Source organism: Macaca mulatta, chromosome 20 (genome assembly GCF_049350105.2).
Source record: "Macaca mulatta isolate MMU2019108-1 chromosome 20, T2T-MMU8v2.0, whole genome shotgun sequence".
Classification (NCBI taxonomy): Eukaryota; Metazoa; Chordata; class Mammalia; order Primates; family Cercopithecidae; genus Macaca; species Macaca mulatta.
Genome location: NC_133425.1, coordinates 4474897 through 4501924, shown reverse-complemented (window position 1 = coordinate 4501924; position 27028 = coordinate 4474897). Strand labels below are relative to the sequence as shown.

The 27028-nt window shown below is 50.2% G+C and overlaps 1 protein-coding gene, 1 long non-coding RNA gene and 1 pseudogene across 4 annotated transcripts; 1 reads left to right on the top strand and 2 right to left on the bottom strand.

Moving 5' to 3' along the window:
- Window positions 1-831: 831 nt before the first annotated feature.
- Window positions 832-1737, bottom strand: LOC100425905 (uncharacterized; annotated as a pseudogene).
- Window positions 1738-9087: 7350 nt separating this feature from the next.
- Window positions 9088-23772, top strand: MEFV (MEFV innate immunity regulator, pyrin). 3 transcript variants are annotated; one of them, XM_001092338.5, is made up of 10 exons: window positions 9088-9563; window positions 11064-11711; window positions 15665-16014; window positions 16437-16532; window positions 18210-18440; window positions 18909-18931; window positions 21072-21187; window positions 21377-21409; window positions 21778-21810; window positions 21977-23772. In XM_001092338.5, the coding sequence occupies exons 1-10, from the start codon at window positions 9287-9289 to the stop codon at window positions 22528-22530; spliced, it is 2361 nt and encodes a 786-aa protein (XP_001092338.2). In that variant the 5' UTR covers window positions 9088-9286; the 3' UTR covers window positions 22531-23772. The 3 variants fall into 3 exon arrangements, with proteins under 3 accessions (XP_001092338.2, XP_077841524.1, XP_077841525.1); XM_077985398.1 differs by lacking the exon at window positions 21778-21810 and having other exon boundaries at window positions 21377-21421; XM_077985399.1 differs by lacking the exon at window positions 21778-21810 and having other exon boundaries at window positions 21377-21421; window positions 21952-22649.
- Window positions 20697-27028, bottom strand: LOC106994924 (uncharacterized). The gene is made up of 3 exons (XR_003725570.2): window positions 26456-27028; window positions 22009-22190; window positions 20697-21484 (listed from the first exon to the last, which is right to left on the bottom strand). It is a non-coding gene; the product is annotated as an uncharacterized LOC106994924 (long non-coding RNA).

The following is a 27028-nucleotide window of genomic DNA, read 5'->3' as shown; positions in this document are numbered from 1 at the left end:
GCCAGTGCCCTGGTAACAGACATTTAAGTGGTTTACAGTTTCTAACTAACTGGCAAGTGTGGCAGGCAGGGAAATGATCTAGGATGATTACCATCATTTGTGTAAGAAAGTGTCCCTGAGACTACCATGAAGGTGAATACGGCCTCGATATGCTTACCTGAAGACAGTAGTCTTGATGGGTAGGACTTAAATCGAACGTAGGAACTAGAAAAACAGACCATCTAGCTGGGTTTCCAAGCTTTTTCGTGGGCTGCAATACACTTGGATCAAAGGAACTCTTTCTTGACAGTTCAATATGTAAAACAGTTAAAAAGTAGTGGCTGATTTGGCATTAGTTGGGGGGGAGGGAAGGGAAGGAGGGAGGTCTATGCCTATGAAGCTCCTGAAATAAGAAACCAGATACATGTGCCTTCTTTGAGCCAAATCATTACCTCTCCGCTCATAGCATGTTACTAGATTTGTTCAAAAGCAAAAAACAAGTTTCAGAAACTGTATTCTAGGGTTCTGAGGGGGCAGAGTTTGAGAATCCTTGCTCTAGCCTGCCTCTGCTAATTATAAATGAGAAAACGGCAGTGCTGCTGTTAGGCTGAAATATCTGTTCCTTTCACAGCTTTGTTATAACTGGTAATTACCATTTATTTGTTCTCGGCCTCTTTGGAACAGGGATCTTGCCTGACACGTGCATACTCGCACGTGGCACGGTAAGTGGGACACAGTAGGCGCTCGTAAAATATTTGCTGTAAACATGAACGAAAAAGGGCGACAGGCTAATAACGGGTGGAAAGATTTTGGGGTCAGCACAGCCCCAGGACGTCCCATCTCCGTGGGCCGCGGGCCGTCCGGAAATTCGACGACTCCACTTCCCGGCGCCGCTCCCGGGATACCAGCGACAACAGCCGCTCCTTCCCGGTAAAGGACGCTCGGCCCCTCCGGCGAAAAGCCGCTATAGGCTGTCGCGGCTGCCAATCAGACCAACGAAGCCGCGAACCGGAGACCTCTGGGAGACGTGGGCCCCCGCTTATCCGCCCTCCAATTGGCTCGTGTGCTCCCGGGGCACTCTGGGAGATGTGGTTCTGGGAGTGTTCCGCGCATGTGCGTGCGTGTGAGGGCGGGGCGTCAGGGTCATAGTGGAGTGTCTGTCGCGCCTTCTGTGGGCCCCTCAGCAGAAGACACGTTTTCGGCAGAAGGTGCCCTGGGTCCCTTCCGTCCCGCAGGCAGCCCGAGACCCCGGCGGAAATTGCGCGCGGGTCGGGTCTCGCTAGACCCTAGCGCCTCTCCGAGTCCGGGCGCACTGCGGACAGTTCCTCTTTATCCTCGGCCGCTCTTCCTGCAGGTCTCCTCCCCCAGGCCGCTTCCCCTCGGGGCGCCGGGCCAGGGAGGAGAGGCCGGGCCGGAGACCCCCGGAGTGGCGCCGACTTCCGCTCGGGCGTGGGGTCCGCGGGGCGTCGGCGGGAGGGGTCCTGGAAGGGACGGCTGTGCCCGGTCGGGATTCACTGTCCTCTCCACAGAGGCGCTCCTGACAGTCATGCCAGGCGCCGCCCCGGGCTCTGGGGACGTCCGAGGACGCAGCTGGCGGTTCCTCCCGCGGTGCCCGGCACTGTTACTTCCCCGAATTCCCAGAACAACCCATTTGATAGGAAACGGAAGCTGAGAAAAATCGAGTTACTTACCCACGTCACACGGCCACCAGATACTTGAATCTCGTATTTCCCACCACTTCGTGGCTTACAGACTCATAAACAAGCAGTTGCAAAACAGGGTGATGCGTGGGAATGACAGCAGCAGGGGGCAGGGAAGGGAAGTGGGAAGCGCCTTAGACGGCAGGATTCAGCAAACGGAGCCCCAAAGGAGAGAGTGTCAGTTCTGCTTCTTGGTAAGAAAACACAGGGCCGGGCGCGGTGGCTCACGCCTGTAATCTCAACACTTTGGAAGGCCGAGGCGGACGGATCACGAGGTCAGGAGTTAGAGACCAGCCTGACTAATACGGTGAAACCCCGTCTCTACTAAAAATTACAAAAATTAGCCGGGCGTGGTGGTAGGCGCCTGTAGTCCCAGCTACTCAGGAACCTGAGGCAGGAGAATCGCTTGAACCGAGGAGGCAGAGGTTACAGTGAGCTAAGATCGTGCCACTGCGCTCCAGCCTGGGCGACGGAGTGAGACTGCGTCTCAAAAAACAAACAGAAGAAAAGGAAAAACAAGGGGGGTAGTTGCCTTCCAGACACAGTTTTGTTATTTTTCTGTCCCTTTTGCTAGCCTGTCAGCCCTCTGGTGGCCGGGGACTGCGTGTCCAAAGCCTGGCTGCTAGTCATGTCCCTATAAATATTGTATTGGTAGGACAGAGCGTTTTAAAGTTTTTGTAAGTTTTTTTGTTTTTTTTTTTTTGTTTTTTTGAGACGGAGTCTCGCCCTGTCGCCCAGGCTGAAGTGCAGTGGCGCACGATCTCTGCTCACTGCAAGCTCCGCCTCCCGGGTTCACGCCATTCTCCTGCCTCAGCCTCCCAAGTAGCTTGGACTACAGGCGCCCGCCACCATGCCCAGCTAATTTTTTGTATTTTTTATTTATTTATTTATTTTTTTAGTAGAGACGGGGTTTCACCATGTTTGCCAGGATGGTCTGGATCTCCTGACCTCGTGATCCGCCCGCCTCGGCCTCCCAAAGTGCTGGGATTACAGGCGTGAGCCACCACGCCCGGCCTTTATAAGATTTTTAAGCACAGGAAAGTTGAGGGAGTAACATGAATACCCACGTACTCTCCACCTAGATTTAATAATCAGAATAAATAATCTGTGTAGGCCTTTATTTTTTACAAACCCTCTTGTTTAACGTTACCGCATTCCAAATGAAACTCATTGGTGAGTGGTGTGGGGATCTATTCAGATCCCCATGACTGCAGCCCTTAAGCAGAGGTAAGGCCACCTGCCACACCCTACTTCCTCTCCCTCCGTTTCCATCCTGCTCAGGAGGTGCCGTCAGAAAGATCAGTTACAAATATGGTTATCTGTGCGTAGGGGCCTGGGCAGCAAATCTCATTAATCTGGGCTGGGATAGGCAGGTGGGTTGGTCCAAATTAAGGAGATCCTACAGAAACTCTTAGCTGCCTGCAGGATTCAACACGAACTCCTTAAGGTAGCAACAAGGGCCCTTTGTAAAATCTGGCCAGAAACAGGTGTCCTAGATGCTTCTTCACACCCCTCAGTATACAATGTATCCATATCATGTCAGCCTGGCCTTCAAAATTACCCAGAATCTGACCCTTCTGCCTCCACACTGGCTCAGGGCCCTGCAGTCATTTTCCTGCGTTTTGACAATAGATTGCTTTCTCCTGTTTTCACCTTTCTCCTCTTTTGTCTCTTATGGAAGCCAGAGCCCCTCCCCTCCCCGGAAACAAGATTCTCGCTCTTTCACCCAGGCCGGAGTGCAGTGGTGCGATCACGGGTCACTGCAACCTCCGCCTCGAAGGTTCAAGTGATTCTCCTGCCTTGGCCTCCCGAGTAGCTGGGACTACAGGCGCATCGCCGCCACACTCAACAAATTTTTGTATCTTCAGTAGAGACGGGGTTTCACCATGTTGGCCAGGCTGATCTTGAACTTCTGACCTCAGGTGATCCACCTGCCTCAGCTTCCCAAAGTGCTGGATCACACGTGTGAGCCACCGCGTCCGGCCCAGGGTGTTTTTTTAAAGCGTAACTCCAATCATGTCACTGCTTTACTCAAACTCTCCAGTGTCCCCTCATCTCAGAGTAAGAGCCAAGTCCTTGCTGTGTCCTGGGAGCCCTCCTACTTGATAGGCGACCCCAGTTCCCTCTCTAACCCCTCCATCCACTCCTCCCTGCTTCTGCTCCAGCCACCACTCTTCTTCAAACACTAAGCACAAAGTTACCCCTTTTGCACTCTGTAAATAGGCAAAGACTGCTCATCCTCAAAATGAATACCTGGCTTACTCCTTTTCCTTTGGGTCTCTGTTCAAGCACAAAAGCCTTCTTCAAGTGCCCTATTAAAATGTGAAACCGGCCGGGCGCGGTGGCTCAAGCCTGTAATCCCAGCACTTTGGGAGGCCGAGACGGGCGGATCACGAGGTCAGGAGATCGAAACCATCCTGGCTAAAACGGTGAAACCCCGTCTCTACTAAGAAATACAAAAAACTAGCCGGGCGAGGTGGCGGGCGCCTGTAGTCCCAGCTACTCGGGAGGCTGAGGCCGGAGAATGGCGTGAACCCGGGAGGCGGAGCTTGCAGTGAGCTGAGATTCGGCCACTGCACTCCAGCCTGGGCGACAAAGCGAGACTCCGTCTCAAAAAAAAAAAAAAAAAAAAATGTGAAACCGGGGGCACAGTGGCTCATGCCTGTAATCCCAGCACTTTGGGAAGCCAAGGTAGGCGGATCACTTGAGGTCAGGAGTTCGAGACCAGCCTGGCCAACATGGTGAAACCCCATCTTTACTAAAAATACAGAAATTAGCCAGGCATGGTGGTGTGCGCCTGTAATCCCAACTACTTGGGAGGCTGAGACAGGAGAATCACTTGAATCTCGGAGGCAGAGGTTGTAGTGAGCCAAGATCGTGCCACTGCACTCCAGCGTGGGTGACAGAGTGAGACTGTCTCAAAATAAATAAATAAAAATAAAAAATAAAATATGAAACCAATCCCCTGTACTCACTAAAACTATTATTCTGCTGTTTTTTCCCCCAATTTATCACTCCCTGATACATTGTGTATTTGTTTGTTTATATCAATTCACACTTTCCTATAAGAATGTGGGCTTTTGGCTAGGCGCAGTAGCTCACGCCTGTAATCCCAGCACTTTGGGAGGCTGAAGTGGATAGATGACTTGAGGCTGGGAGTTCGAGACCGGCCTGGCCAACATAGTACATTTTAGTCTCTACTAAACATGCAAAAATTATCCAGGCATGGTCGTGGGTGGCTATAATCCCAACTACTTGGGACGCTGAGGCAGGAGGATCGCTGGAACACTGGAGGCAGAGGTTGTAGTGGTGAGATTGCGCCACTGCCCTCTAGCCTGGGCGACAAAGTGAAATTCCATCTCAAAAAAAAAAAAAAAAAAAAAGAATGTGGCTTCTTCTGAAGGGCATTTATATCAGAAAAAAAAGAATGTGAGCTCTGCGAGAAATTTTTTCCTGTTCAGTTCTGTATCCATAGTACCTAGAAGAGCATCTGGCATACAGCAGGTGCTCTATGAGTAAATTAATGGCCCTGTGGTGCCTCTTCCTAGCTAGACATGTATTCAGTATGTCAAGTAACCCATCTATACAGGGTGGGCAATTGTTCCAATTTCCCAGGACTGAGGTCGTTCCCAGAACTAGGCTTTCAGTGCTAAGACTGGGCACATTGGGTTTTGCTCCTAAGCAAAACGTGTTGGTCATCCTACCTCTAAGCCTACATTTCGTCATCTATAAAAAAAATAGTTGGCTGGTCACAGTGGCTCACGCCTGTAATCCCAGAACTTTGGGAGGCTAAGGCAGGTGAATCACAAGGTCAGGAGTTCAAGACCAGCCTGGCCAACATGGTGAAACCCTGTCTCTACTAAAAATACAAAAAAATTAGCTGGGCGTAATGGCGGGCGCCTGTAATCCCAGCTACTCGGGAGAGTGAGGCAGGAGAATCGCTTGAACCCAGGAGGCGGAGGTTGCGGTGAGCCGTGATCTTGCCACTGTACTCCAGCCCAGGTGATAGAGTGAGACTCCGTCTCAAAATAAAATAAATAAATAAATAAATGCATACATACTATATACCTCCTTTATCATGATGGTTTAGGGGCACAGGACTGATACTCCCTTAGAAGTTAAGCTAATTCTGAAAGACTTTTTTTTTTTTTTTTTTAAATACAGAATCATGCTCTATTGCCTAGGCTGGAGTTCAGTGGTGCAACCTTGGCTCACTGAAACCTCCGCCTCCCGGGTTCAAGCAATTCTCCTGCCTCAGCCTCCAGAGTACCTGGGATTACAGGTGCGTGCCACCTCGCCTGGCTAAGTTTTGTATTTTCATTAGAGACGAGGTTTTGCCACGTTGGCCAGGCTGGTCTTAAACTCCTGACTTCAAGTGATCCACCCGCCTCGGCCTCCCAAAGTGTTGAAATTACAGGCGTGAGCCACCGCACCCGGCCTGAAACACTTTTTAAAGCTATCTTTTTTGCTCATTACGAATGTAATACAATCTTCATTTTTTGAAATCCCAAAATGTGCAGAAGTGAATGCCATAGAAAGTGAAACCCCAGGTGACCAGGACTGGAGTGAAGGTCGTGGTGTCCGAGCCACACATTTCCCAGGAATAACAGCAGAGAGTGGACCCTTTGCAGCAGCTTCGTAGGGTTTAGATTTGCCATGTCCCCCCAAATAAGGTCACACATCCAATGGCAGGGGCACACAAGAGAGCCCATGACCATTCCACTTTGATTATTAAACATTTGAATGACATTACAAGGGCAATAATTCTATTTTCACTCTGAGAAATTACCGGAACCCCTCCAAACAAAAGCTTTGTGAGCCTGCCTTGCCCTAGAAAGTCCAAAGTGGCATCAAAACACTGCCTTCCAGAAGTCCTGCCTCAGAACAGCCTCTGTTGCAAAACGTGTCACCACAATTGCAAAATATCCTGCTTTAGACCAGAAAGTATCGTTCCCTGCCCAATTCTGTCATGGCGTTTTGGTCTCAGTTCCGAGGAGTTTTCTGACCAGTCAAGATGGGATCACACAGCACCCACAGCGTCACTGCACAGTCCCATCCTTTCTCCATCTGGTAGTGGGAGACTGCCTGGGAGGTGCTGGGTTGCCACTGTCCAGAATCAGGGACAGGTGCTGGCCCCAGTGATACCCTAGTCAACACCCTTCTTCTGGCTCAGCCTAAAAATTCCAAAAATCTGTCGTCTGCACCATCAATGTGCATTTCACCCATGGTTTTTTTCTTTTTTTTTTTTTTTTTGAGATAGGGTGTCTTGCTCTGTCACCCAGGCTAGAGAGCAGTGCAATCACAGCTCATTGCAGTCTCAACCTAGGCTCAAGCAATCTTCCTGCCTCAGCCTCCTGAGTAGCAGGGACCACCAGTGTGTGCCACCACACCCAGCTAATATTTTTTCTATTTCTTGTAAAGGCAGGGTCTCCTTATGTTGCCCAGGCTAATGTCGAACTCCTGGGCTTAAGTAATCCTCCTGTCTCAGCCTCCCAAGGGCTGGGATTGCAGGTGTGAGCCACTACACCCAGCCCAATTCACCCACTTTTTAGAGAAGATGTTGGGCTCAGAAAGATCTAGTGAACTGCATGTTTGTTGTCAGCTATGAAAATAAAGCAAAAGCATCAAATACTCTGTGAAACAGAAAACAGGTGGACCAGCTGGATAGTAAGTAAAATTCAACCAATCAGAACTCATCAAAGCCTTGAACCCCTGGCTGGGCACACACAGAGACACTCACACCCAGAGATGAGTGTTCAGCTAGGCATCACAATGTTGTGACTGACCTGTGGAAGTGACCCATCCTGGACCTCAGTGGTCAGCTGGAAATGTGACAACCATGGGTAGTCATGAATAATAAAAAGTAAAATCACAAATTATTGTCATGCAGGAGACGATGTTGTGAAGTGGTTTGATGTTTGGATCCTGGCTCTGGGCAAGTCACTAAGCTACAGATTCTTGGCTGCAGAGGAGGATGATAAATGCAGTCCTGCAGGGTACAGTCCTAGAGATTCTAGGAGGTAGTGTTTATAAAGCAAGTGGTGGCTGGTGCAGAGGAAGTGCTGGTGAAGGGTAAACTGCATTATTAACAAAACTTCTGGACGGGCACAGTGGCCAGATTACAGGGATTACACACCTGTAATCCCAGCACTTTGGGAGGCCAAAGCGAGTGGATCGCTTGAGCTCAGGAGTTCAAGACCAGCCTGTGCAACATAGTGAGACCCTGTCTCTATAAAAAAATACAAAAATTAGCCGGATGTGGTGGCATGCAGCTGTAGTCCCAGCGACTTGGGAGGCTGAGGTTGGAGGGTTGCTCAAGCCCAGGAGGCAGAAGTTGCATTGAGCCAAGATCCTGCCACTGCACTGCAGCCTGAGTGACTGAGCAAGACCCTATCTAAAAACAAAAAATTAAAAAATTAGGGTATGCAAGTAATTTTTTATTTTTTTGAGACAAAGTCCTGCTCTGTCGCCCAGGCTGGAGTACAATGGCACAATCTCGGCTCACTGCAACATCCGCCTCCCGCGTTTAAGCGATTCTCCTGCCTCAGCTTCCCGAGTAGCTGGGAATACAGGCGCGTGCCACCATGCCTGGCTAATTTTTGTATTTTTAGTAGAGATGGGGTTTTACTATGTTGGCCAGGCTGGTCTTGAACTCCCAACCTGAGGTGATCCACTCACCTTGGCCTCCCAAAGTGCTGGGATTACAGGCGTGAGCCACCACGTCCAGCCCCCGACATGTAACTTCTGTTAGCTTCAAAGCCACCTCTGGGGCCCTGCACCAGACTATGAGCTGAAGGACACCCGTGCCTTTTCACCCCTGTAGCTCCAGCATCCTGGCACACTGTCTAGAATGTTCAGTGAATGTGCACGGAAGGGCATTCTGGCTCCAGGGAGTGAGAACTGAGTCAGCTCTGGGAACAGATGAGTCAGGCTGGTGGTCGAGGCATTGCTTTTCAAGCCCTTCATGTGGCTGGAAGAACCAGACAACTGGAACTGGATCAACAGGGGTGATGGCGTGGCAAGAGTTATCCCCCGGCAGTGCCCTTCTGGCCTCACTTGCCTTCTTGGGCCAGGAAAGGCAAAGCTCACGGGGCTGTATTTACTGCCCACCCCTTCCCCCATCCCATGCCATTGGCTCTGGAGGGTCTGTGAAACCCTGAGTCTGGAGGAGAACAGTTGACCAGCAGGGCTGGCCCTCAGCATAGTCCTCTCTGTTCCCATTCACCCGCTCTGCCAGCCCCAGATCCTGGCAGGAAGGGAGATTGGAGGGGTTGTCTGGAATCCAATCCTAGACCTTCCCTTGCAGACTTGCCCACCTGTCTGTGGTCTAGTGTGGAGATGAGGTCCAGGGTTTGGGAGGGGTGTGGGGACAGATGTCTGCCAAGGCACTGAGCCCTCCCAGCTGGAAAATCCTCTGAACCTGTGAGAAGAGAACACAGCCAGCATGGACACACCCTTACCCTTAGTCTCAGTTCCCACCAAGACACAGAGCATTTCCTGTGCCTTTTCCGCTATTTCACAACCTGCTTTTTCTTGCTCACCAAGGTAGAGGCTTCTTCTCCTGCCAGAAGCCAGACAGCTAGCTCCAGCGTCTCCTGCTCAGCGCCATGGCCAAGACCCCTAGTGACCATCTGCTGTCCACCCTGGAGGAGCTGGTGCCCTATGACTTTGAGAAGTTCAAGTTCAAGCTGCAGAACACCAGTGTGGAGAAGGAGCACTCCAGGATCCCCCGGAGCCAGATCCAGAGAGCCAGGCCAGTGAAGATGGCCAGTCTGCTGGTCACCTACTACGGGGAAGAGTACGCTGTGCGGCTAACCCTGCAGGTCCTGCGGGCCATCAACCAGCGCCTGCTGGCTGAGGAGCTCCACAGGGCAGCCGTTCAGGGTAAGCGGGCCCAGGCTGCCTCCTCACCCAGCACTGAGGCCTGGTTGCTTTGTGGGAAAAGGGACCAGGAGCTCAGAGCAGCTCACTCTGACTTGGGGGTCGGGAGTCTCAGGTCTACCAAGATCCAGGTGACTTTAGTTCAGGAACGTCCCTTCCTTCACTCTGGCTTTTGGCACTGGGTTAGTAAACTTCCTTAAGGCTCCCAATGGGTTTTAAAGAAGCAGGTCAGGGTCAGGAAAGGCAGGAGCTGGAGCACCTATTCTTTGAGACTTCTTCACTTCATTTATGATTAATACTCATGTCAGACAAACATCTCTAGGTTAGCAAAAAGGGATTGCTATGCAATCGTATGAACGGGGCTGGTATAGAATCTTTTCAGTGCTGTTCACCATGTTGGCCAGGCTGGTCTCAAACTCCCGACCTCAAGTGATCCTCCCGCCTCAGCCTCCCAAAGTGCTGGGATTTCAGGCATGGACCACCGTGCCTGGTTTATTTTTATTTTTGAAATGTATAATCTGGGTTTTGCTGACCTGTGTAAGATCTTATTTGAAACAGTTGTCCTGCTTACAACGTTTGAAAAGTACTATTTGAGGAATACATGGTGGCTCACACTTATAATCTCAGCACTCTGGGAGGCTAAAGTGGGTAGATTGCTAGAGCTCAGGAGTTCGAGACCAGCCTGGCCAACATGGTGAAACCCTGTCTCTACCAAAAATACAAAAAAAAGAGCCAGGTGTGGTGGCACACACCTGTATTCTCAGCTATTGAAAAAACAGAAAACAGGCTGATGTGAGAGGATCGCTTGAGCCTGGGAGGCAGAGGTTGCAGTGAGCCGAGATCACATCAGGGCCACAGAACAAGATCCGGTCTCAAAAAATAAAATAAGAGAGAGATAAATATGTAGCAACATCAAGCATGTTCTTACTGAATGGTAATTGACTGCCGTTGTCTAGGAAGTCCTGAACTTTTGTTTTTGAAATGGAGTCTCGCTTTGTCACTCAGGCTGGAGAGCAGTGGGGCAATCTCAGCTCACTGCAACCTCCACATCCCAGGCTCAAGCGATTCTCATGCCTCAGCCTCCAGAGTAGCTGGGACTACAGGTGCACACCACCACGTCTGGCTAAATTTCGTATTTTTAGTAGGAACGTGGTTTTGCCATGTTGGCCAGGCTGGTCTCGAACTCCTGACCTCAAATGATCCTCCCAACTTGGCCTCCCGAGAAGCTAGGATTACAGGCATATGCCACCACGCTCAGCTTATTTTTGTATTTTTAGTAGAGACAGGGTTTCACCCTGCTGGTCTTGAACTCCTGACCTCAGGTGATCCTCCCGCCTCAACCTCCCAGAGTGCTGGGAATACAGGCATGAGCCACCGTGCCCGGCCCGTTTTTTCCTCCATTTCTAAAGTTTAATATCCATGGGGATTCTCTCTCCTCTCCCCTGAATCTTGGGCCCTAAACGTGGGACAGCTTCATGACTTTGTAGCTGGTTGTCTTTCCAGAATATTCCACACAAGAAAATGGCACAGACGATTCCGCAGCGTCCAGCTCCCTGGAGGAGAACAAGCCCGGGAGCCTGAAGACTCCAGACCACCCCGAGGGGAAGGAGGGAAAGGAGGGGAACGGCCCTCGGTCGTGCGGGGACTGGGCTGCCAGCCTGCGGTACAGCCAGCCCGAGGCCGGGAGGGGGCTGTCAAGGAAGCCCTTGAGCAAACGCAGAGAGAAGGCCTCGGAGAGCCTGGACGTGCAGGGCAAGCCTCGAACCCGGAGCCCGGCCCTGCCGGGCGGGAGAAGCCCCGGCCCCAGCCCCTGCAGGGCGCCAGAGCCAGGCCAGGCCGAGGTCCTCCTGCGCAGGAACGCCAGCTCCGCGGGGAGGCTGCAGGGGCTGGCGGGGGGCGCGCCAGGGCGGAAGGAGTGCAGGCTCTTCGAAGTGTACCTGCCCTCGGGAAAGAAGCGGCCTAAAAGCCTTGAGTTCACCATTTCCACAGGGGAGAAGGCGCCCCCAAATCCAGAAACTCTCCTGACTGTAGAGGAAACGACAGCTGCGAATCCGGACTCGGCAACAGGCGCTCAGGCAAGGCCCACTCCGGATGGAGGGGCGTCTGCGGACCTGGAGAAAGGCCCTGGGAATCCAGAACATTCGGTCACCGGTAAATTGTGTTTTTTCCTACTTTATATCGGCTGCAAAGAAAGAACAGCTGGCGGGGCACGATAGCTCATGCCTGTAATCCCGGCACTTTGGGAGGCCAGGGCTGGAGGATTGCTGAGGCCAAGAGTTTGAGACCAGTCTGGTGAACATAGTGAGACCCCCGCCATGTCTATAAATAAAATTAAAAAAATAAAAACCCAAAGGTTGGACAGGGCGCCATAGCTCACGCCTGTAATCCCAGAGCTTTGAGAGGCCTGAACGGGAGGATCTCTTGACCCCAGGAGTTCCATACTAGCCTAGGCAACACAGTGAGACCCCATCTCTACAAAAAATACAATAGTAGCACTTGCCTGTAGTCCCAGCTGCTCGGGCTCACTTGAGCAGGGGGAGTTCCAGGCTACAGTGAGCTGAGATCATGCCAGTACACTCCAGCCTGAGCAACGTAGCAAGATTCCACTTCTACAAAACTAAAAAAAAAAATTAGCTGGGTGTGGTGGCACATGCCTGTAATTCTAGCTACTCGAGAAGCTGAGGCAGGATGATTGCTTGAGCCAGGGAGTTCCAGGCCTCAGTGAGCTGAGGTTGTGCCACTGCACTCCAGCCTGGGCAACACAGCAAGACCCCGTCTCTTAAACATTTTGGGGGGGTAAAAAAAGAAAGAAAGAACGTCCAATTGAAAAAGGCAGTCAGGTTTTATTCAGTGGCCAAAGAATAGAGAAGGGGAGCTCGCCTCTGCAGGCATCTGCTTGCCAGGGATGGGAGGCAGGGGGATTTTAGAGTCCCAGGAGGGGAAGGGAGGTAGGTAAGCAGGTCCAGGGCAGGGTTCCATACATGAAGGCGCTGTCCCCAGTGTGCTTTTTCCTACATCGCATGGACATGAAACCCTGGCCATCTTCTTTTAGGGGAGGGGCCTTTAGCCTTATAATGATGTGTAAATGATCTAAAGGTAACTGGAAGTTACCTGTTCCAGTTTGCACTGGTTTTGCTCTGAACTTCCTCTGGTTTTTGGCAAGGGATCAGGCAGCTCCAGGCCATCTGGATTTTTTAAAGCAGCTGTCCCTATAGGTAAAGAGACCAGAGAAAAACTGTAAAAGAAAAATGCCATCAGTTTAGAGGGGATTGAGGTTGTCCAGGTGACAATTCCATGCTTGTGGTGGGGGCAGCATTCAGAAACACACCTTCTTTTTTTTTTTTTTTTTTTTTTTTTTTTTTTTGACACAGAGTCTCAGTCTGTCTCCCATGCTGGAGTGCAGTAATGTGATCACAGCTTACTGCACCCTCAACCTCCTGGGCTCAAGCGATCCTCCCACCTCAGCCTTCCGAGTAGCCGGGACTATAGGTGCTCATCACCACACTGGTTTTGTTTTTTTGTTTTTTTGTTTTTTTTTTTGTAGAAAGGAGGACTCGCTATGTTGCCCAGGCTGGTTTTGAACTCCTGGGCTCAAGCAATCCACCTGCCTTAGCCTCTAAAAGTGATAGGTGTGAGCCACTTCACCCAGCCTATGGAACACACTTTCTAATACATTGTTCGCTGGAGAGGAGAAATCACAGCATTCAAAGAGGAAAAATAGAACTGGGGGTCCAGGCCGGATGTGGTGGCTCATGCCTGTAATCCTAGCACTTTGGGAGGCCAATGGGGGCAGATCACCTGAGGTCAGGAGTTCAAGACCAGCCTGCCAACATGCTGAAACCCCATCTCTACTAAAAATTCTAAAATTTCCGGGCGTGGGGGCAGGTGTCTGTAATCCCAGCTACTCAGGAGGCTGAGGCAGGAGAATTGCTCGAACCCAGGAGGCAGAGATTGCAGTGAGCCGAGATCACGCCATTGCACTCCAACCTGGGCAACAAAAGCAAAACTCTGTCTAAAAAAAAAAAAAAAGATCTGGGGGTCCAGGGACCCCTGAGACCTGGGAGGGAACAGGACGTGGTATACTGCATAAGTCTTCAAATCCAGAAGTCCCTGGGTCTTCTGGTGAGAAAGGACCCTGGGATCTGGAAAACCTAGCATCCTTAGGAATAGTGACCTGAAAAGTACTAAAGTACTTCCCCCCTAATTTTCTTTTATCCCCACTGTATTTTTTTAAATTTTTATTATATATATATTTTTTTAGATATGGGGTCTCGCTATGTTGCCCAGACTGGTCTCGAACTCCTGATCTCAAACAATCCTCCCATCTTTGCCTCCCAAACTGCTGGGATTACAGGTGTGAGCCACTGCACCGGATCGCCACTGTATTTATATAATTGGGATTCCTGGGTGCCTCCTGGGGCCACTTTGTTAATCTGGTGCAGGCTTAGACCCTGAAAAATGCATATATGCACAGCTTCACAAATGTCACATGAAATTTCAGGTAGTTCTTGGATACTCTGAAGTCCATCTTTAGAATCCAAGGGGTTTGTGGACACCAGGTAGAAAATCTGGGGAAGACTGGTTAAAAATACTGCCTCTCACAATAACCTCACAGCAATGTGTCATAATGGGGTTGAGATTCTACCATTTGCCTTTCTCTGAGCAGAAAGGAAAGCCTATTGGCTAAAGTCCTAATTATCTACTGCTGAGGTAGTCATTAAAATTGTTGGGTTGTGAATAATAGAAACACCCAAATAACAGTAACCTGAACAGAAAAGAAGTTTGTGCCTCCTTCACATAAATGATACACAGGCAGTCCCAGGCAGATCCGTGGGCCAGGATCCTGGGGTCCTGCTGTTGCTCTGCTCCACCAAGTTTGTCCTCAAGCTCGTGCTCTCAGAAGGTGACGTCCTCATGCCAGGCAGCAAGATGGAGGAACAGAGGGGAATAGTATCCCTTAGGGAAGGCTCTAGAAATTTCTAGAAGCTGCTTGTGACCCCCCCCCCCATTTACATCCCTTTGGCCATATTATGGTCAAATAGCCACACCTAACTGCAAAGGAGGCTGAGAAATGCAGGGTATTTGGGGGGGCAATGGGAAGAAGGGAAGCAGTCCTGTGGACAATTAATTCTATCAGGAGAGAAGGAGGAAGAATAATTTCTGGTGGCTACTAGCAGTCTCATTTACAGATGTGCTATGAATTTCTGGGACACTGTGAGGTAAGGAGGGAGGAGGGGCTAAAGGATTGAGTGTGTTTCTATTTTTTTTTTTTTTTTTGAGATGGAGTCTCACTTGGTCACCCAGACTGGAGAGCAGTGGTATGATCTCAGCTCACTGCAGACTCCATCTCCCAGGTTCAAGCAATTCTCCTGCCTCAGCCTCCCAAGTAGCTGTGATTACAGGTGCCCACTACCACGCCTGGCTAATTTTTTAATGTTTTGTAGAGATGGGCTCTTGCCATGTTGCCCGGGCTGGTCTCAAACTCCTGAGCTTAAGCAATCCTCCCACCTTGGCCTCCCACAGCACTGGGATTATAGGCATGAGCCACCACGCAGCCCCTTCTTTGCTTTTATTGAATGGTTATTGAACTCAGATGTGAGCAGTGGTCTATTTATTCCTTCATTCAATAGTAGTTTTCCAAATGCTTACCATTTGCCGGGTACTCTGCTAGGGGCTGGGATCCAACTGGGAGCGAGGCACGCAAGTCACCATCCCCTGGGAGCCTCCACTCACGTTATGGGCAGCCAGGGACAGGTTCAAGTGGCAAAGGAACACTGGTCAGAATGTCTCTTTCCTTGGCATCACCTGCTAGATCCATGTCTATGCAGGAGGAATAGCACAAGGCCATGGGTCTGTCTTTAGGATAAATGCCCAAGAATTCTAAGTCTCAGGAATGTCTGAGGTCTAGCCCTTAGCTCTCAGGCCCAGTGGCCTGTTTGCTGCCTCACTGGATGGAAGTCGGAGGAGGACAAGCTAGGAAGTGGGCAGTTTAACCAAGAACTCACACGTCTCAGGCAAGGGCTGTTTCTGCTGTGTTTTGTGATACCTCTTGGTAAACAACTTGGGTTTGCCATTCTGGGGATTTTTCCACTGCATGTCCCCAGGAAGGCCACCAGACAAGGCTGCGAGTCCCCGTTGCCACGCCCAGGAAGGAGACCCTGTTGGTGATATTTGTGTGCGTGATTCCTGCAGCTGCCCTGAGGCAGCTTCTGAGCACCCCCAGGCCTCAGGCAGCCGCTCACCTGACTGCCCCCGGTGCCAGGCCTCCCATGAAAGGAAGAGCATGGGAAGTCTAAGCCCCCAGCCCCTTCCACAGTGTAAGCGCCACATGAAGCAGGTCCAGCTGCTATTTTGCGAGGATCACCGTGAGCCCATCTGCCTCATCTGCAGTCTGAGTCAGGAGCATCGAGGCCACCGGGTACGCCCCATTGAGGAGGCTGCCCTGGAACACAAGGTAGGCACTCCCTGCCTGTGGGCCCTTCTCTGCCAGGCACTTGGACACACTGGGCCTTGCTTCATTTTCCCAACAACTCTGGGATGTTGGTGCATTAGCCAGCATTCCTGGGCTGGAAATGGAAAGAACACAATATAAACCAGTCCAGCAAAGAGGGGAGTTACAGGTTTATGTTGCTCAGAGATCCAGGGGGAGCTGGTTTCAGGTATGGCTAAATCCAGAAGCCCAGAGGAAGTGCCTCTCAGCTCTGCTGCCTTTGGCGATGCAGCCATTCCTCCCTCCTCTTTTCTGAGCACCCCTCCCATGCTGCTGGCAGCAGCACCCTCAGCCTTGCTACCAGAAGATGTTCCCCTCTAGAGTTGGCACCAGCTAAAGATGGCAGGAGCCAAATTCAAGCTTTTCAACAAGTGCTATTTTTCCAGAAGCAAATTCAGAAGCAGCTGGAGCATCTGAAGGAGCTGAGAAAATCAGGGGAGGAGCAGCGATCCTATGGGGAGGGCAAGGCAGTGAACTTTCTGGTAAGGACAGTCGTGGCTGGTGGCCCATCCTTCCCTGGGAGGAGGGTGAGAAGAGTGAGCAGGGGTCCCTGAGATTTTGCTGTGGTTCAAAGGGCAGCAGGGATGGCCACCTCCTCTCAGGGTGCAGAGAGGTAACCAGCAGCCAAGGGTGAACTCATCCCTGTAGAGGGAGACCACCCCCAGCAGGCAGGGGTCACCTCTGAGGATCCTGTCATGCTTTCTCATACTCACCAGAAGATAGTATACAGCAACCTATGCCGGTGACTGTCGCAGAAAGATGGGACTGAGGAAAGGGGAGGAGAACGCCGCAATTTTTATTTTTTTTATTTTTTTTATTTTTTTTGAGACAGAGTCTCGCTCTGTCACCCAGGTGCAGTGGCATGATCTTGGCTCACTGCACCTCTGTCTCCCGGGTTTAAGCGATTCTCCTGCTTCAGTCTGCTGAGTAGCTGGGACTACAGGCACCCACCACTATGCCCGGCTGTTTTTTGTAATTTTAGTAGAGATGGGGTTTCACCATGTTGGTCAGGCTGTTCTCGAACTCCTGACCTCATAATCCGCCCACCTTGGCCTCCCAAAGTACTGGGATTACAGACATGAGCCATCGCGACCGGCCAAGAACACTTTTAACTTTAAAATTCTCTTGTTTTGGCCGGGTGCGGTGGCTCAAGCCTGTAATCCCAGCACTTTGGGAGGCCGAGACGGGTGGATCACGAGGTCAGGAGATCGAGACCATCCTGGTGAACACAGTGAAACCCCGTCTCTACTAAAACTACAAAAAACTAGCCGGGCGAGGTGGCGGGCGCCTGTAGTCCCAGCTACTCGGGAGGCTGAGGCAGGAGAATGGTGTGAACCCGGGAGGCGGAGCTTGCAGTGAGCTGAGATCAGGCCACTGCACTCCAGCCTGGGCGACAGAGTGAGACTCCGTCTCAAAAAAAAAAAATAAAATTAAAAAAAAAAAAATTCTCTTGTTTTTTTTTTTTTCCCAAGGTGGAGTCTCACTCTGTTGCCCAGGCTGGAGTACAGTGGCACAATCTTGGCTCGCTCCAACCTCCACTTTCCAGGTTCAAGCAATTCTCCTGCCTCAGCCTCCTGAGTGGCTGGAATTACAGGCGCTTGTCACCGTGCCTGTAATTTTTGTATTTTTAGTAGAGACAGGGTTTCCCCATGTTGGCCAGGCTGGTGAGAGCAGCCTGAGACTCCTGACGTCAGGTGATCCACCTGCCTCAGCCTCCCAAAATGCTGGGATTACAGACATGAGCCATTGCACCCAGCCTGAATTTCCCCATTTTATGAAACAACATTTATATTGGATTAGGGACCCACCCAACTCCAGTAGGACCACATCTTAACTAATTACATCTGCAAGAACTCTATCTCCAAATAAGATCACATTCTGAGTACTGGGGGTTAGGGCTTCAACATGTAAATTTTGGAGGGGACACAGTTAAACCTTAACACCAGGTTTGAGGACATTTTCCCAGAGCTAGCCCCAGCCATGCTCAGTCTGTTCTGGAAGGTTCCAGACAATATTGCCTCCTGCTGTGGAATCTAGGCCTCGAAGAGGCAGCATAAGCTCACCTGTTATCCACCTCCAGGTGAGCCTCCGGGGGTTCCTGGACATACACGTCCACCCAAAGCACAGACCCTCATACCTCCCTGTCCTCTGCTCCCCAGAAACAGACTGAAGCGCTGAAGCAGCGGATGCAGAGGAAGCTGCAGCAGGTGTACCACTTTCTGGAGCAGCAAGAGCATGTCTTTATGGCCTCGCTGGAGAACGTGGGCCACATGGTTGGGCAGATCAGGAAGGCATATGACACCCGCATATCCCAGGACGTCGCCCTGCTTGACGCGCTGATTGGGGAACTGGAGACCAAGCAGTGCCAGTCAGAATGGGACCTTCTGCAGGTGGGTGTGCCTGGGCCTGGCTTTCTTGGGTCCCCTGTGCCCATTAGGATGCCTCAGACTCTCAGCTCTGCCATCAGCTGTGCGGGAACCAGTGGGTGAAGCCCCTAAGGCCTAGGATAGGACTTGGTCTTGGTGACCCACAATGCCTCTTGTGCCCAGACCCCTTTGACGAAGTCTCTCAGGAGCCCAGGGTGGCCCAGCATCCAGGGGATCCCTGCCATTTCCCAGAAGGGATCAGCAGGGCTTGAGGGTCGTTCCATTGCAGGCCTTGCCACCTGGGATGCCTGAATCCCTGTGGTTAGAATTAGAATTGAAGAAAGGTGCTCCACTTCCCCTGACACCCTAGGGCAGGGAGCCCTGGTAAGTGCAGGGGGGAGCTAAAAGTCCAGGAGCCCAGGAGTAGAGGCCAGGTATCAGCACAGCCTCTGGGAGCCTGATAATGGACAGTTTCCTTCTTTTCTCTCCTAGGACATCGGAGACATCTTGCACAGGTACAGCAAGGTCCTATGGTGTACCCTGGGGTGTCTTGCAGGAAGCATTTTGGGGGAGACAGTCCCAGAAGGGACCTGGGAGGGAGATGTTCCCAACACTGGGGTCTGTGATTCCAGACTCCTCCCTTTTTCTGCAGGTTCCCAAAGCCTCTGGATTTGCTTAGGGAGAAGGGGATCTGGCCGGCAGGGAGGCAAAGCCTCTGGATTTGCTTAGGGAGAAGGGGATCTGGCCGGCAGGGAGCCAAAGCCTCCGGATTTGCTTAGGGAGAAGGGGATCTGGCCGGCAGGGAGCCAAAGCCTCCGGATTTGCTTAGGGAGAAGGGGATCTGGCCGGCAGGGAGCCAAAGCCTCCGGATTTGCTTAGGGAGAAGGGGATCTGGCCGGCAGGGAGGCAAAGCCTCTGGATTTGCTTAGGGAGAAGGGGATCTGGCCGGCAGGGAGGCTGACCAGGTGTGGAGCTGCAGACTGGGAAGGGTGAATTCAGCCCATCCTAAGATGGAGGCTCCCTAAGAAACTTGCTGAGTGCATTGTGTCCCGTGCAATTCACCTTATGAAAACTGCCCCTTCAGGCCTACTGGTGGCCTTGGGAAGCTTGTTTGGAGTGAAGCTGGGTTGAGCCCAGCAGGAAGGGGAGGGAAGGGACAGGAAGAGGCTAAGCCTTAAAATCACCTGGGAGCTTTACAAAATCCCAGTGTCCTTTTGTGTCTGGCTTCTTCACTTAGCATAATGTCTTCAGGCTTCATCCATGTTGTAACGTGTATCAGAATTTATTTTCTTTTTATGGCTGAATAGTAGTCAATTGTGTGTTCATACTACATTTCGTTTATCCATTCATGGACATTGGGATTTTTTCTAACTTTTGGTTTGTGAATAATGTTGCTATGAACATGGGCATACAAATATCTATTTGAGACCCTGCTTTCAGTTATTTTGGGTACATACCCAGAAGTGGAACGGCGGGACCATGTGGTCATTCTGTGTTTAATTTTTTTTGAGGAACCACCATCCTGATTCCCACAGGGGCTGCACTGCTTCCCATTCCCACCAGCAGTTCACAAGGGCTCCAGTTTCTCCACATCTTTGCCATCACTTATTTTCTTGTTTCTCTCTCTTTCTCTCTTTTTCTTTTTTTTGGAGACAGAGTCTTGCTCCGTCATCCAGGTTGGAGTGCAGTGGCGTCATCTTTGGCTCACTACAACCTCTGCCTCCCAGGTTCAAGGGGTTCATCCACCTCAGCCTCCCTAGTAGCTGGGACTACAGGAGCGTGCCACCATGCCCAGCTAATTTTTTTGGTAGAGACAGGGTTTCACCATGTCAGCCAGGCTGTTCTCAAACTCCTGACCTCAAGTGATCCACCCACCTTGGCCTCCCAAAGCGCTGGGATTACAGATGTGAGCCACTGCGCCCAGCCATTTCTCTCTCTCTCTCTCTTTTCTTCCTGAGACAAGGTCTCATTCCCATCACTCAAGCTGGAGAGCAGTGGCACAGTCACGGCTCACTGCAGGCTCAACTCCTGGGCTCAGGTGATTCTCCTACCTCAGCCTCCTGAGTAGCTGGGACTACAGGCATGTGCTACCATTTCCAGCTACTTTTTTGTATTTTTAATAGAGACAGGGTTTTGCCATGTTGCCCAGGCTGGACTTGAACTCCTGGGCTCAAGCAATCCAGCTGCCTTGGCCTCCTGAAGTGCTAGGATTACAGGCATGAGCCACCATACCTGGCCTATTTTCTCCTGTTGTTGCTGTTTTTATAATAGCCATCCTAATGAATGTGAAGGGGTATTTTATTGTTTTTTTTTTTCATTAACTACCATTTTTATTTCAATAGAAAGAAATAAAGGGATGTATAATCAATTTGACATAGATAATTCTGGTAGATAATATCAATGTCATTTTAAGTCCATTCTGAAAACTCCTTGTGGTTTTGATATCCATGTCTTTAAAGCGCCCCAGTACATGACAATCTGTGGCCAAAGTTGAGGACCAGCATTTAGACCTCTGAATCCAGAGAAGACTTTTCTTTGTGTAGCTCAGGCTGGGCTAGGTGTGCCCTGTGGAGAATGTAGATCATTTCCAGCTCACGGGTACTTGGGCCATCCCCTCGTTCCAGCCCTCTCTGGCCAACAGTCTTTTGTCTCTAGGGCTAAGACAGTGCCTCTCCCTGAACGGTGGACTCCTCCTCAAGAGATGAAACAGAAGATCCAACTGCTCCACCAGAAGTTAGAGTTTGTGGAGAAGAACGCAAAGTACTTCTTAGGTAGATGGGCTTGGGAGAGGATTGGAGGTGCATGCTTGCTTCCGCCCTAAGATTCACATAGCCCAGAGCCCCTCACTTCCCTCCTCCTCCACCCCTGGTCTTGCTGACCTGCCTTCGACCTCTCTTCCATCTGTCCCTAGCTGAGGGACCTAACTCCAGCTTCTCTCTGTTCCCTTTCCCACATTTTAGAAACCCTGCGTTCAGAAATGGAAATGTTCAATGGTGAGTCCAGCGGTAATAGTGTGTGCTGGCCTGGGATTGTTGCAGTGTTTCCTTGTGCTGTTGACTTGAGGGGCCCTATTTAGAAGACAAAAAAACCCAAAAACACCTGGAGCAAAGGCAGGAGAAAGGTCATGGCAGGCCCCCCAGGCTCTGTGCATGACTGCATGACTCACTGGCTGAGCTGACTCATTAGACCACAGTTCCCAACATGACCTGGGTTCCTGGGAGGAACGGGATTATACCCAACATAGCATGCAGGGCCCTAAGCAGGGGGTTCCTTGCGTCTCCTTGTTGTCGGGACATTGTAATTTAGCCCCTCTGAATACAAATGCTCAGGACTTTTTTCCCTATCTCATTTTTCTCTGTAGTTCCAGAGCTGATTGGCGCTCAGGCACATGCCGGTAAGTGCCCAGATCAAGGCAAGTGGCCCTGACCTGCTGGATCCCTGTGCTCTCCCCCACCACGTTCGAGAATAACTGCCCTGTCCCTGTTTTCCTGCAGGTGGGGATAACCCTGTAGGGATGTTGCCTACGGACCCCTAGCTAGGTATTCAAATTTTCTTTGCAGTTAATGTGATTCTGGATGCAGAAACCGCTTACCCCAACCTCATCGTCTCTGATGATCTGAAGAGTGTTAGACTTGGAAACAAGCGGGAGAGGCTGCCTGATGGCCCGCAAAGATTTGACAGCTGCATCGTTGTTCTGGGCTCTCCGAGCTTCCTCTCCGGCCATCATTACTGGGAGGTGGAGGTCGGAGACAAGACAGCGTGGATCCTAGGAGCCTGCAAGGCATCCATAAGCAGGAAAGGGAACATGACTCTGTCACCAGAGAATGGCTACTGGGTGGTGATAATGATGAAGGAAAATGAGTACCAGGCATCCAGTGTTCCCCCAACCCGCCTGCTAATAAAGGTGCCTCCCAAGCGTGTGGGCATCTTTGTGGACTACAGAGTTGGAAGCATTTCCTTTTACAACGTGACAGCCAGATCCTGCATCTATACATTCACCAGCTGCTGTTTCTCTGAGCCCCTTCAACCTATCTTCAGCCCTGGGACACATGATGGAGGGAAGAACACAGCTCCTCTGACTATCTGTCCAGTGGGTGGTCAGGGGCCTGACTGAATGCCCAACACTGCATCTCTCTTCCAGCTTCTGGCCTTGTATCTTGCATTCACATACTCAACAGTCACGGAATGCCGCCTGGGTGCCAGCTGCTACAGGAAATGCAACGAATAACAAAATAGTTACTGTGCCCATGGAGCCTCCCCGATTGTAGCAGAGCTAAGTTAGGAACGAACGTATTAGTAAATCCGCTAAAGAAGTGTACTGATGACACACCATGGATTTCAGAGGAGGAAGTACAGGGTCGTTGCATAATCCATCCCTGGTGAATGGTACTCTCAGGTGCTCCTGAACAGAAGATTTGGCCCTCATTTTCCCTCAGAACCCCACGGCAAGGACATGTCCCCTGGTTCTCTCTGCTTTTGTCTTGAGGACATGGGAAGTCTAGAGAAACACAAGCAGACTGGATTGGGATAGAAGTATTTGTGTACCTGGATTAATGAACTATGACTTTTTTTTTTAGACGGGATCTTGCTTTGTTACCCAGGCTGGAGTGCAGTGGTACTATCTCAGCTCACCGCAACCTCCACTTCCCAGGTTCAAGTGATCCTCCTGCCTCAGCCTCCTGAGTAGCTGGGATTACAGGCGCATGCCACCACACCAGGCTAATTTTCTTGTATTTTTAGTAGAGATGGGGGTTTCACCACGTTAGCCAGGCTGGTCTTGAACTCCTGACCTCAGGTGATCCACCCACCTTGGCCTCTCAAAGTGCTGGGATTACAGGCATGAGCCACCCCGCCCGGCCTATGATTCTTTTTTTTTTTTTTTTTTCTTTGAGACTACTCTTGTTGCCCAGGCTGGAGTGCAGTAGTACAATCTTGGCTCACTGAAACCTCCGTCTCCCGGGTTCAAGAGATTCTCCTGCCTCAGCCTCCCAAGTAGCTGGGACTACAGGCGCCCGCCACCACACCCGGCTAATTTTTTGTATTTTTTAGTAGAGACGGGGTTTCACCGTGTTAGCGAGGATGGTCTCGATCTCCTGACCTTGTGATCCGCCCGTCTCAGCCTCCCAAAGTGCTGAGATTACAGGCTTGAGCCACTGCGCCCGGCCAAAGTTTACTTCTTAAAATAGGAAGTGCCATATTGCCCTCTTAAATAATTGTATTAATTTGCTTTCAGAATTCTGAATATTATTTTTGTAATTATTCTTTTAAATTTCATTTCTTTAATTGCATGTGACTGTAGCCATCTTTTCATGTTAAAAGGCATTTATAGAGATATATATTGTGTTTACACCCTTAATTTATGGTATCATTTCAAATCCATTTATGTCATTTATTTTACGGATTAGATTCTAAAAACAGGATTCCATCCAATTGTTTTAAAAAATCTTTATCGCTCTTTTTTTCCATCAAATTAAAAAAAAAATCTTTATCGTTCTTTTTTCGTCCCCTCCTCCTCCTGCCTCCCGAGATGGAGTCTCGCTCTGTCTGTCACCCAGGCTGGAGTGCAGTGGGCACGATCTCAGCTCACTGCAACCTCCGCCTCCCAGGTTCAAACGATTCTCCTGTCTCAGCCTCCTGAGTAGCTGGGATTATAGGCATGCACCACCACACCCGGCTAATTTTGTATTTTTTAGTAGAGATGGAGTTTCACTATGTTAGGCTGGTCTGGAACTCCTGACCTCAGATGATCTGCCCACCTCGGCCTCCAAAAGTGCTGGGATGAGCCACCACGCCCAGCCTATTGTTCTATTTTTTTTTAAGGTTTTATTATTTTTAGTTACCAAATTGACATGTGCTCATTAAATGAAGTGACACAATTAAAAAAAAAGTGTAATCTCCCCCTTTTCTCCATTTCCACTGCCTCCCTATGAGTAACTATTTTATTTTTATTTTATTTATTAATTTGAGACAGAGTCTTACTACTCTGTCGCCCAGGCTGGTGCGCCTGTCACTCAGGCTGGAATGCAGTGGTGCAATCTTGGCTCACTGTAACCTCTACCTCCACCTCCTGGGTTCAAGCAGTTGTGTCTCAGCCTCCTCCCAAGTAGATGAGATTATAGGTGCCCGCCACCATGCCCGGCTAATTTTTGTATTTTTAGTACAGATGGGGTTTCCCCATGTTGACCAGGCTGGTCTCGAACGCCTAACCTCCAGTGATCAGCCCACCTCTGGCCTCCCAAAGTGCTGGGATTACAGGCATGAGCCACTGCGCCTGGCCATCCCATGAGTAACCATTTTAATAGTCTAATGTGTATCCCTCAACACATACATAGGTGTTTTGTTTGTTCCAAAAATATAATTATGCATGATATATGTAGCTCTGAAACTTTTTCATGTAATATTTTATGGCCATCCCTCCAGGTGTACCTATAGTTCCAATCCATTCTTTTTCACAGCTGGGTAATTTCCAGAGTATGAATGCACCAATTTACTCATTTCCTTACGTATGAACATGCATGTCATTTCTAGTTTTTGTCACTATAAAGAATTCTACAAGAAATCTGTAGACATCAGATTCACAGATGAGATTGTGAAGGTCAAAGAGTACATATGGGCCGGGCGCGGTGGCTCAAGCCTGTAATCCCAGCACTTTGGGAGGCCGAGACGGGCGGATCACGAGGTCAGGAGATCGAGACCATCCTGGCTAACACAATGAAACCCCGTCTCTACTAAAAATACAAAAAAATTAGCCGGGCGAGGTGGCGGGCGCCTGTAGTCCCAGCTACTCGGGAGGCTGAGGCAGGAGAATGGCGTAAACGCGGGAGGCGGAGTTTGCAGTGAGCCGAGATAGTGCCACTGCACTCCAGCCTGGGCGACAGAGCGAGACTCCGTCTCAAAAAAAAAAAAAAAAAAGAGTACATATGTGTACTTTTAATTTTAATATATATTACAAGATGACTTCATACACTATACTACCAGTAAAAGGAGTGCCTATTTCTCCACCTTCGTTGTTTGATAGGTGAAAAATGTTGGTCCCTTTAAAAGTGATAATCTTGACTAGTAGTGTGGTTAAGCATCTTTTCAAATGTTAATGACCAATTAGGTTTCCTCCTCTCGGGAAGAGCTCCTCATTGCCTTTGCTTTTTGTCAGTTGGCAGGGGTTCATTTCGTCTTGGGAATGTCTAATCCTTTGTGTAGCTAATCTTTACTACTATCTTCCAGTCTTATTTCTTGTTTGTTAACAGAGTCAAGAAAAAGTATTTAAAAAATACAATCACATGCCGGGCGCGGTGGCTCAAGCCTGTAATCCCAGCACTTTGGGAGGCCGAGACGGGCGGATCACGAGGTCAGGAGATCGAGACCATCCTGGCTAACACGGTGAAACCCCATCTCTACTAAAAAATACAAAAAAACTAGCCGGGCGAAGTGGCGGGTGCCTGTAGTCCCAGCTATTCGGGAGGCTGAGGCAGGAGAATGGCGTGAACCCGAGAGGAGGAGCTTGCAGTGAGCTGAGATCCGGCCACTGCACTCCAGCCTGGGTGACAGAGCAAGACGCCGTCTCAAAAAAAAAAAAAAAAAAAAAAAATACAATCACACAGGTTTATATTTTACTTCAAAACATCTCAGTTATCTGTTTTGCCTCATAGTTCAAACCACACTGCTTTGATTAACGGAGCCTTTTTAGTAAATTTTGATCTGAAAAGGCAGATATTCCTTATTTTTCTAGAATGTCTTGGTGCCACACAGTTTTCATACTCGTTTCTTTGTGACATATTTTAAGCCATCGTTAAACGATTAGTCAGCTGTAATTAACTTTAAGAAGTATTCATTTATATTTTTACTTTTGTCTACTTTCTGGAGGCTGGTGTTACATCGAGAAATAAGGCCACACCTGCCCACAAGTTGTCCCAACCCTGATCAATGCCTCACTGGCGAACGAACCGAGTATGGATACAACGCACAAAGACAAAACTCTGTTCGGCCTCCGTAGGAAGCTGAAATTGAGAACAGAGACAGTACAAGAAGGGCAATTAAGATACTTTTAAAAACAAGACGGCCGGTGGGGACAGCAGAGTAGAAGTTAGAAAGTTGGAGGTGGCAACGTAGGTGCCCCAGCTCTAACCTATGGGAGTCACCAGAGCAGAGGCGGAGTCCCATGCCGGCCACACCCTCTCCGCCTCCGCAGTCCTTTTACTGGAAAACCGCAGTGAAAGGAGGAAACGCGCGGAGACGTCTTGATCTTCCGGTCCGAGAGCTCGCTTCCTTCAAGCCTTGGCGGGGGAACGGGGGGGTTGGAGGGGGTCCGCCTTGCCCCAACGGCCGCGCCTGACGGTCGTCCATTGGTTGTTTGCATTCGAACTACATTTCCCAGGAGGCCCTGGGGTTAGACTGGCCGCAGCTGGAGAAGTGCCAACCCGTCATGGATGACTGGAGCCAGCCTCTTACCTTCCGTCTTCCAGGCAGAGCCACAGAGAGACAGGCTGCAGCCGTCTGGCCTCCCTCCAGCCCTGAGAGCTCCCTGGGCCCGTCTCAAGCGTTACCGTCTCAAGCGCAGATTGCCCGCTCTGAACGGGGAGACCAGGCTTCTGCACCGGAAACAAGGCACCGGTTGT

What these genes read in the sequence shown, in the direction of transcription:
- MEFV (XM_001092338.5), top strand. Translation starts at nt 9,287, where the DNA reads ATGGCCAAGACCCCTAGTGACCATCTGCTGTCCACCCTGGAGGAGCTG. An exon ending in TCCAGAACATTCGGTCACCG is followed by an intron (nt 11,712 to 15,664) that starts GTAAATTGTGTT and finishes GCATGTCCCCAG; the next exon opens with GAAGGCCACCAGACAAGGCT. An exon ending in GAACGCAAAGTACTTCTTAG is followed by an intron (nt 21,188 to 21,376) that starts GTAGATGGGCTT and finishes CCCACATTTTAG; the next exon opens with AAACCCTGCGTTCAGAAATG.